Source organism: Mucor velutinosus (assembly GCF_035048745.1).
Source record: "Mucor velutinosus strain NIH1002 chromosome Unknown tig00000025, whole genome shotgun sequence".
Taxonomy (NCBI): Eukaryota; Fungi; Mucoromycota; class Mucoromycetes; order Mucorales; family Mucoraceae; genus Mucor; species Mucor velutinosus.
Window position 1 is genome coordinate 234221 of NW_027041922.1, and position 11541 is coordinate 245761.

At 38.1% G+C, this 11541-nt stretch overlaps 2 protein-coding genes across 2 annotated transcripts; one reads left to right on the top strand and one right to left on the bottom strand.

The window, feature by feature from the left end:
- Positions 1–1391: 1391 nt before the first annotated feature.
- ATC70_000075 (uncharacterized protein) lies at positions 1392–7031 on the top strand (the record flags this gene model as incomplete). The annotated part of the gene is made up of 2 exons (XM_064819497.1): positions 1392–5998; positions 6074–7031. 2 exons carry the CDS (start codon positions 1392–1394, stop codon positions 7029–7031), a joined length of 5565 nt encoding a protein of 1854 aa, XP_064677632.1.
- Positions 7032–7638: 607 nt separating this feature from the next.
- Positions 7639–7926, bottom strand: ATC70_000076 (uncharacterized protein; the record flags this gene model as incomplete). The annotated part of the gene is made up of 1 exon (XM_064819498.1): positions 7639–7926. The coding sequence occupies one exon, from the start codon at positions 7924–7926 to the stop codon at positions 7639–7641; it is 288 nt and encodes a 95-aa protein (XP_064677633.1).
- Positions 7927–11541: the final 3615 nt, after the last annotated feature.

Genomic DNA, 11541 nt, shown 5'->3' on the forward strand with positions numbered 1-11541 from the left:
GCTGCGGCACTGTCAAATAACTATAAATACCTTTGATATCTACATTAGTTTTGATCCCTATTCAATCTTGGAATAACATAATAAATATATTCAGTTCTAATTGTATTTACTCTGTCTATATTTCGTTATTCTAACACTCATTAGAGATTGCTTCACTGAGCGGTCTCATATATACCACTACATAGTGCGTGCTCTGGAATAATCAGTAAAAAAAATGGTTTGAAATCATTATATCATTAAACTGTTATAATAAATTTCAGTTTTACTATTAAAAAAAATATAGAAAGCTCTTAACAGTAACGAGAGAGCACCAACCAACTTATAAATATGCTATCAAGCGTCAATGGTTATGTCAAGAACTTGATTTCAACGGAGGATTAATTTAACAAAACGATTATCTTGAAGTAAGTGAGGATAAGATATACAAGATAATCTACAACTGGAAAGGATGAAGGGGAAAAGGACATAATATTTATACACTACGGCCCAACTGATGTTCTCATGAGCACATTGATGTCCTCATTTGAGAAGGTGCAGTTTTCCACATGAATAAAATGGTTTGAATAGCTAAACTATAATACTGTAGGCAACAGAGAGACTTTTATTATCTGTAAGATTCATAAAACTACTAAACGTATTATAAGTTGCACGAGAAAATGGCAATTTAAAATTACCTAATAACTACTTATTAAAGCGAAAGAATATATTTCAATGTCAGGGCTGAAGGGTATACTGACAGTGATTTAGATCTGCAGAATATCATTGACAGACTAAACACAAACAAGAATAAGAAGCGCAGGTTTAAACCTAGAGCGCCAGGTACCAGAAACGTTAAACAGTGATTAACCTGGATAGCGCAAAACATTACACAAACTATATTGGATAAAATCAATGTTTAAATCTAATATTAATAAAGCACCTTTTTATCCATTCAACTAAAAGGCTATAACATCTTACTGCACACTCTCTATATCTACTTCCATTTATATCTCGATCAGATCTCAGATTGCATATACTATCTCTACGTATTAGCATCTGACAATTGGTAGCAACTTCTGTTATTTTTTAAATCCTTTTTTTCTATTTGTCGCCTATAACAGATAGTAAACAAAAGTCGATCATCAAGGCACGCCGGCTAAGTATTCATTAAAGGGAAAGATCGAAACATCTATATTAGATCTTTGCATTTACTGAATCATAATAGTCAACCCTCTTTACTACAGTTGTTCATAGTTCCTCTCTGTGAACACTACCTACCCCATCTCGTTCGCTGTTGATTCCTATTCCACGAACTCGGAGATCCCAAATAATAATCCAACTATCAAAACAAACACACAAATCTCGAGTCAACACTCTCTCTGGTCTCTCTCACCACATTTTATTTAAACAACATGGCTGAAGACAATCAACAACAACAAATACCACCCAACTATGTTCAATTCATGGAACAAAACCAACACATGCTCACCAACATGATGACTGCCTTCATTCAGGCACAAAATCAAGCACCTGCTGTCAAGTTGCCAACACCACCTACATACAGTGGCACTCGCAATGCAAGTGAAATTGATGCCTGGATTCGTTTGATTGACAAACAAAAGCTGCACAACAGCTGGAATGAAGAACGCACCTACAATTTTGCCTCTTCTTTGCTATCTGGACGTGCTGCCACTATTGTTGCCCATTATGAAGATCCCGACAGTAATCTTACCACACCTACAACGTGGATGGAGCTGAAGGACATTTTGATTAGCAATTTCCGTCCCACCAACGATCAAGATTTGGCCCGTGATGTTTTGGTCACCATTCGCCAAACCAGTTCAATTCGGGATTATGTGGATCGTTTTATGGATGCTGTCATTCCCATCAAGGATATTAGTGAACGTGAGCAATGTGATCGTTTCATGAGAGGTTTAAAGGACAAGGAATTGATTGCCAAAATTCGCGCCATGCCTATTGAATCACGTACGTTGGAGAAGCTGTTCTCTGATGCTCTGGCTCATGAATTCGCCCACCATCCGGAGATCAGTGCTGGTGTTCAGACAAACACTAGATACAATAACAACAACGGTGATGTACAGCCTATGGACCTAGATGCCATCATGCATCGTAACAACGACAACAACAGTAACAGCTACAGCAACAACAACAACAGAAACAGAAATAACAACAGGAGAAACAGCAATAATCGCGGCCGTAATAGGTATGATCCCAGCCTCACATGTTTTCACTGCAAGAAAGTTGGACATACCACCAAGAATTGCCTCTCCCGTGCCACTGAAATTATGCATGCATTTGACAAGTTGGATCTGGACACTAGACGCAAGCTTTTCAAGAATGTTGGTGTTTTGAACTGTATTTTGGATGTTGAATACAGAGAAGAGGATAACCATGGTTGTGATTGCAACCAATGTCAAAGTAGTAATAAAGCTAGTGGTTCCTCTTACCTGTTGTCCCTGTGTGATAAAATTGCGGTTGAGAAAAGAAACGCACAGATGGATGAATTGAATCAAGTCATTGCCATGATGGATTCCTCTGTTGCGTCTTCTCCTGCTTTGGTTTCTGTGCCTGTTACTACCCCGGATAATGTCTCTGTACCTGTGCCAGACAACAATCCAGTGGTGAATTTAAACCCTGTCGTTGCGAACTCAAATACTCGTCGTCCTGTGGAATTGTCTCCTATCATTCAAGATTTGGATACGTCAACCACCATTGACCTCACCACTGACTCTGTGTACCTGACAAATTTATTGAATGCAGCAAATACCTCAACTCTACCTTTGTATGGAGCAACCGTCAGACTCAACCATTCTCTGGGTGTAGTCAAAGTCAAGTGTCTAATTGACAATGGTGCTAGTGAAAACTACATCTCAGGTAGAATTGCAAACATGATTGAAGGCCATCGTAGCGTGATCCATGGAAGAGAGGTTGAAACTGCAGGTGGCAATGTATCTCCTATTAATGAAAAGATTGTCTACGATTTGAATTTGCAAGGTCATACAAGCCCAATGTCAGCATTCGTCTTTGATACAAAGTTCGATGTCATTCTTGGTAGATCCTGGCTCAAGGAACACAAGCCTGTTGCAGATTGGTTTGATGATACGTGGACCTTGTCTTGTTGTGGTCCTGGTAAAACCACTATCTCACCCACGTCGTCTTCCTGTGTGTCAAGCACACCAACTCAACAACCGCCTGAATTAAATTACTTGGTATCTCATCTTCAAGCAGAGAAAATGTTGAAGGAGGAAGGCACAAATGCATGTTTCTTGTACATGATGGATCAAGGAGAGAAGGATGGCGCAAGTACTGGAATTACTCAAGAGAATGTGGTATGGACAGATCAACTGATGAAGGATTTTCCAACGGTTTTTCAAGACAAATTACCTGGCCTACCACCCAACAGACAAAATTTCTCACATGTGATCAACGTTCCTGAAGGTGTCAATCCCATCAACAGACCTCCTTTTCGTATGAGTCCAGCTGAACTTGATGAATTGCAGCGTCAACTGACCGAACTGCAATCTCTGGGCCTCATTCGACCATCGTCGTCACCATGGGGTGCTCCGGTATTATTCGTCAAGAAGAAAAATGGTGAAATGCGAATGTGCATTGACTACCGCGCTCTGAACAAGGTCACTATTCGCAACTCTACCCCTTTGCCTCGCATTGATGAATGCCTGGATCGTTTGCAAGGCGCTTCGTGGTTCACTTGCCTGGATCTTCGTTCCGGCTACCACCAAATTAGGCTAAAAGACTCTGATATCCCACTTACTGGATTTAATACCCGATATGGTAAATGGGAATGGCTCGTGCTGCCTTTCGGACTTTCAAATGCTCCACCCAGTTACCAAACTTGGATGAACGGAGTTTTAAAAGATTGCATTGACAGATTCGCTTTGGTTTACTTGGACGACTGTTGCATCTTTAGCAAGACATTAGAAGACCATATCAAGCATGTTCGTCAAGTACTCTCCATCTTTGAAAAGGAAGGGCTCATTGTCAACTTGAAGAAATGTGAATTCGGTAAGCGTGAGCTAGAATTTCTGGGTTTCAAGGTCTCCGCGAATGGTATTTTACCATCGTCATCGAAAGTGAAAGCTATCCAAGACTGGCCAAGACCTACTAATGTGCAAGAGGTGCGTCAATTTGTTGGATTAGCACAGCATTATCGCCGTTTCTGCCCGAACTTCTCTTCTGTGGCTGCTCCTCTTACTGAATTGACTCATGGTAATGGTGCTAAGAAACGTGCTATTGTCTGGAATGATCAATGTGAAGTTAGTTTCAAAGCTATCAAACAAATGCTAACATCATCTCCTTTATTGAAACTACCTGATATGAGCAAGCCATACCGCATTGAAACCGATGCAAGTGACTTTGGAGTAGGCGCCGTGCTTTTACAGGAGGATCCTGATTCTTCTACTTGGTTGCCAATTGCGTATGAATCCAAGAAATTATCTCAAGCTGAACAAAAATTGCCTGCCCAGGAACGTGAACTAATTGCTATCATCCATGCTTTGAGAACATGGCGATGTTTTGTGGACGGTTGTCAAGGTGGTTATACTGTGTATAGTGATCACAAGCCTCTGATCTACTTCAAGTCTCAACTGAACCCAACACCTCGTCTTGTTCGTTGGATTGCAGATTATGAGGCATTCTCGCCAAATATTGAGTACAAAGCTGGAAAAGACAACGAAGTGGCGGATGCTCTCTCAAGAAAACCAGATTTACTTGTGGAAAATGGAGAGAATATACCTTCGTTGGCACCTGAATACTTATATGCTGCTTGGGATCAGTTGTCTGATACTATCAAGACTGATTGGCCTATTCTGTATGTCGACAAGAACTACGAAAAAATGAAATCAGATGCATTGCGAAAACGCATGGAAAAGGAGGAGGATCAGTTTGTGGTACGCCAAAGAACAGTGTATCGACTAGTCAAGATGGAGGATGGAAGCATAAAGCAAGTCAAATTTATTCCGTTCTCGGATCGTGCTGATTTGGTTTTCAAGTATCATGAAGCTTTTGGCCATGCTGGTATCAAGACTATGCTAAAAATGTTCACTGAAAGGTACTGGTGGCCAGGTTTGCGAAAGGATATTCAAGACTGGCTGAAAACTTGTACTGCTTGTCAGCTGAATAGTCGCCGTGATCAGGTTCATCAAGATGTCATGCATCCTCTGCAAATACCTCAAGCTTTTGATCGTTGGCATTTGGATTTTGTGGGTGAATTGCCTACAACTGGAAACGGAAACAAATGGTTGTTGACGGCTGTGGATTACCTCACAAACTGGCCTATTGCAAGATCAGTACCAGTAGCATCTATGGAAGCGGTAGCGGATTTTATCTATGAGGAGATTGTCATGCGATTTGGTTGTCCCTCTGAAATTGTGACGGATCGAGGTGCCAATTTTACTAGTGGTCTTGTAACAGCTTACACCAAACGTGTTGGAATAAATCACAAGCTCACCTCGGCATTTCACCCGCGCACCAACTCCAAGGTAGAGCGATACAATGGCGTGATCAAGCAAATGCTTCGTAAGTATGTCAATGGTGCTATTCATCGCTGGGATGACTTTGTGAATGCGGCTTTGTGGGCAAGTCGAATTCGAGTGCACTCAACAACAGGCTTTTCCCCTTATTACTTCGTGTATGGACGTGAACCTAGACTGCCTGGAGATGTTTTGAGACCCTATATCACCAAGGAAATGCTGTTGGACAAACGAACGGTAGCTGACCTAACCTCGCGTGAACTAGAACTACTTGGTCAACATCGTGCTGCTGCTGAATTTCGTTTGAAAGCCATGAGCGAAGCGGACAAGAAGCGTTGGGATGCCAAGATTAAACCCACGCACTTCGAAATGGGTGATATGGTTATACTGACTCATGAAGGCAAATTTGGCCTAGAACCTCGCTACAAAGGACCCTACATTGTGACAAAGGTGTTCCCTGATTTTGGTACTTATCAACTGGAAACTATTGCTGGTGAACCATTACAATAGTTAGTACATGTGGACAGATTGAAAGCAGCGAAAGGTGACAAACCCAGGGAGCCATGGTATGATCCTACTACTAGTCGTCGTGCTGTTCGTGAAGCCGATTCTCTTCGTATGGCCTCAAATACTAGTTCCACTGACCCCAATGGTACCACTGCTACTTCCTCTTCACCATCACCTTCGATTTTCTCATCAAACCCAAGTCTAAATCAACCTCAAGATGATTTTATCGACATGCCAATTTCTGATCAGAGCACGCCAAACAACAGCTCCACTACACAACCTACTACCACTAATAAACCGCCAACTCACTCTCAATATCATCACATACTTACACAACAAATATCAGATGAGGATAGCTCTCTACATGGGAGTAGTGTGATGGATGAAACAGAGGACAACGAACGTGGATTGGGTCAAATCATGGATGGATACGACTTTTTGTCATCTACTGATAGCGATATTGAAGACACAGATCAACCACCAACACTATCCCCACCACATACCATGTCTCCACCACCATCTCCTTCTACAGAATCGTCTTATTTGTCATCTCAGTCTACAGTATCGAATATAAGTAGTGGTGATGCAGCAATAATCAATGAAACAGTCAGTGTTGATACAGATCTTGAACTGGATGAGCGTGTATCAGAGCCAGAAAACACAGAAATGGTGCCAGGTCTTCGAAATGAACCTCATGTTGTTTCTCCTGCCAGCCCACCTTCCGTTATTCAAGCTACTCCAGAACCTGATTCCACTACTACTGTGAATTTTTCCCTCCTGCTGCTACAAACCAAACTCCCATTGCTCTTACTTCTCGTCCTGGGCCACCAAAAAGTACTTTTGTCTTCAAAACTCCTGCCATTCCAAAGATCCACACGCAAAATGAGACCACCCAACCTGCAAAAATCGTCGATCTCTCTTCTCATATGCCAAACACTGCCACTGGTTCATCAAGTTCAAGTGATGTTCAGGGTCGAACATTTGTCTCGAAGGGGGGTGATGTCAGGGTTGAAGGGTATTCTGACAGTGATTTAGATCTGCAGGATATCATTGACAGACTAAACACAAACAAGAATAAGAAGCGCAGGTTTAAACCTAGAGCGCCAGCTACCAGGAACATTAAACAGCGATTAACCTGGATAGCGCACAACATTACACAAACTATATTGGATAAAATCAATGTTCAAATCTAATATTAATAAAGCACCTTTTTATCCATTCAACTAAAAGGCTATAACATCTTCCTGCACACTCTCTATATCTACTTCCATTTATATCTCGATCAGATCTCAGATTGCATATACTATCTCTACGTATTAGCATCTGACACATCAATAAGATATTCGAGTAGTTTAGTGGTAAGAACGTCAGATTCACAACCGATAGGTTGGGGGTTCGATCCCGGTAGGAGCATTTTTTTTTCAAATCTTTGAAAATCGATGTGCTCATATAACAGTATGGATGTGCTCACATGGGAACATTTCGGATGTTCTCATAAGAGCATCGGCCGACTTATAATAGATCTTGAGGAACGCCGATGTTCACATATGAGAGCATTTTTCACCTTTCGGGACATCGATGTGCTCATTTGAGAACATCAAATAGATTCTCATATGAGCACATCGATGTTCTCATGAGAACATCAGTTGAGCCGTAGTGTATAGGTGGTGCTCGCTGCGAAATATACTGCCAGTCGAGAGAAGAAGGTGCCGCATTGGCCAGGTTTGCCGTTGAACGGGGAGGGTAATGGAACCTTGATGTTCGAATCATTTGGGATATTTGAGCTATTTAACAAATTATTGATTTGCTGTTGTTGAGTGGTCAAAGTATCTCGAATGCCTTGCAGTTGTGTCGGCAAAGTATCCTGTAGTGCTCGGAATTGTGAGATAACCTCGTGCAGGGTGTGGATCTGTTCCTCCGATAATGACATTGTTGTGTCTAATTCGTGACTTGGAAATTTTCGGGGGTTGAAAAACTTCTGGGTGGCTTGGCTTCGGGTGGCTTGACTTTAGGTGACTTGAAAAACGTACGTGGGGGAGTTGTTTGGTAGATTATAGTGTCAAGAACTTGATTTCAACAGAGGATTTATTTAACAAAACGATTATCTTAAAGTAAGTGAGAATAAGATATACAAGATAATCTACAACTGTCAAGGATGGAGGGGAAAAGGACATGATATTTATACTTGACAAGAGATGCGGACATAAATGCTGAGACAGGGATATAGCATGGATAAGCGTAATGATTCGTAATCTGAAACATGAGTCATAATTACATAATTATGACATTGGCTTGATACTTGACGTTGATAGGTACTTGACATGATAAGGTTGCATAAAGCTTGGCATGACATAATGATTACTAATGATGACTAATCGATTACTAATGGCTATCAATTAATACTCCTAAATCCTGAACACCGAGATGAGATAAGCATAAAGAAGACATAACACTTGGACTGCATGGTTCTAAATCCAGGTACCAGATCGAAGCTTGGTTCATGACAGGATAATTAGCATTACACTTTCTTGATATGTTGTCATACATCTTAAATAAGCCATCAACATCACTCATCAATAATGAAAAATAACAATGGAGGAAAATGATGAACAAGATACAACTTATCATCGGCTTTCAATATGATACCCGTCAAAACAAACGTTGATATAATAGGACAAAAGAATGAACAAAGGGAAAAAAAGGAGGTACTAGACAAAAAGTAAGAACACCACAAGAAGAGATTGGGATATTAGACAAGGAATATATATAAAAGAGGGAATGTGATAAAAAAATGAATAGTGACAATTAAAAGAAAAAATCAAAACAGAATAGAACAAAGCAACAATGAAAAGAATAAGAAAAGGTTGTGATACTAAGAAAAGAACAAAGAAGGGAAAGGATGAGACTGAGATAATAAGAAAAGAAGCAACAACAAGTATGGAAACGAATACTGGATAAACAAGGACCCGACAAAATAGGAATTAAAATGATAAAAAATAAATACATAGAAAGAGAGAGAAATTGAACAAAACAAATAAACAGAAAAGAATGTAAAAGAGTAAATAAAATAAAACAGATAGAAAAATTGAGACAGTTAAGAAAAAAAGTACAAATAATAGGCAAAATCAATAAAGGGAAGCAAAGAAACCCATGAAAAGACAGAATGTAATATATAAGACTAAGAAAAAAAAGATATATAAAAGGAAATGGTAGGAAAGCAAAAAGACGAAAGAAATGGAAGTAATGTAAAGAATAAGAAGCAAAGAAAAGAGTAAGAATAAATTGACAAAAAAAAGAGGAATGAAGTAAAGAAAGCGAAAAGAGAAGTAAATCAAAAAAAAATAAACATGAAAGAAGAAAATAGGCAAATATAAAAGAAAGGCGAAAGAAACAATGTCAAGGAAAGAAAATGCGATAAAGAAACAGAAAGGAATGAATAGAGAAAAAAAGTCGAAAAGAAAAAGGTTCCAGAAGGAGGATAAAGAATATAAGCAGAACAGAAAAGGGGAATATGAAGACAAAGCACAGGAAGAGACCGGGAGAACAAGCAAACAAAGAAAAAAACGGAGAAGGAGAAACGCAAATATAAACAGAGAAAAGATATATGAAAAACAGAAAGGTGGACAAAAACCCAGACAGAGAAATGGGGGTAGAGAGAACGGAAATACAGAATAACAAAAACAGAGAAAGTATATACAGAGAGAAGGGAGAAACAAACAAGAAAAAAAGGGAAGGGATAGGGGATAAAATACACAGAGACGAGGAAATGGAATAGGAAGAATTATAGAAAGAGAATGGAGGAAGAAACTACGAAAAAAAATACACCGAAAAGGAGAGAATAATAGACAAAAAAAAAAGACAGAAAAGGGAAAGAGGTAGAGAAAAGAAACAGACAGAGTAGAAAAAAATAATAACAATAATAACAGAGATGTTAAGCACAAAGAATAAAAGGATTATTATTTGTAGCTTATAAAAAATGTTCGATATTATAAAAACAAGAAAAGACTTATTTGAATAAGATCAGACACAAAAACTAAAGATTTATTGATGAAGACAAGAGTTATTCTATTTATACTAAGTTCTGAATGCCAAAGTAGCAATTTATCTTGTACAACGCTTATCACATCTGGTGAACCTCAGTATTTAGATAGCTGAGATGCACTTCACTTATCATAGCTTGTCCATGTTGTTGCACAACATAGACATATCTACCCATCAAGAATACCTTAATCTTTATAGACAGTTGTAGCCCTTCTGGCACAACAAGAGATAAAGAAAAAAAAAACAAACAAGAGAGAATAAGAACAGTAAAAAAAATAAAAATAAAAGAAAATAAAAAGCGAATACATTACCATAGCGTAGCGGATACATTGCTATAGCGGAGCGGATACATTACCATAGCGGAGCGAATACATTACCATAGCAAAGAATAATAATTACCGCTATACAACGAACAGGATGATATTTGTATAGTAAATAGAACACATAAATGCATAATAGCATTTCACAAGCACGAGGATACAATGAACAAATACACATAATAAACATATATAAATAAGGGATAATATATAATAATAGGTATAGCGTAAAGAAAATAATACAAAAGTAACGAATAAAACAACACATATTACATAAGACAATATACAACAATTGAATAAGAGACAAAGAAAAAGAAGAAGAAAAAAAGATATATAAAAAACAGACAAGATTAGTGTAAAGTACATAAATAATGATTAGGATAGGGATAGAATTAAGGATAAGATTAGGAATAAGGTTAAAACTATGAATAGGGTTAAAATTACGATTATAATAATGATAAGAATAAACTAGGATTAGGGTTAATATTACGATTAAGAATAGTGTTAAGAATTGATTAGAATTAGGGATAGAGATATGAATAGGGTTATGATTAATATCAGGATTAATATTATATTTAAGAATAAGGTTTAAAATAGGAATAAGATTACCTTTAAGATTAATATTATAATTTAAGACAACTATATGGATAATAATAAGATTAATATTAGGATATTGAGTAATGTTAGTGCCATGATTATAGATAAAATAAGGGTATGGTTAATATCAGGACTAGAAATAGGATTAGGATAAGGAATAGGAATATGAATAGGATTATGGTTAGGATTATGATTAGAGTATAATCAGGAGAGGGTTAGGTAGGAATAAAAATAAGAATATATCCAAAAAACCGATAAAGAAGCAACAAAGTTGAGAGTCTAAAGACACTTAGATTTGAATCTATTCGCTACAATGAGATGTAGCTTCTTCATGTGCATTATACTAGCTCTTTAAAAGATAAACAAGATAAACAGGGTTAAAAAAAAAAAAAAAAAAAAAAAAAAAAAAAAAAAAAAAAAAAAAAAAAAAAAAAAAAAAAAACAGAAATGTTAAGGTTAGGATTAGGATAGGGTTAGTGTTAGGGTTAGGGTTAGGGTTAGGGTTAGGGTTAGGGTTAGGGTTAGGGTTAGGGTTAGGGTTAGGGTTAGGGTTAGGGTTAGGGTTAGGGTTAGGGTTAGGGTTAGGGTTA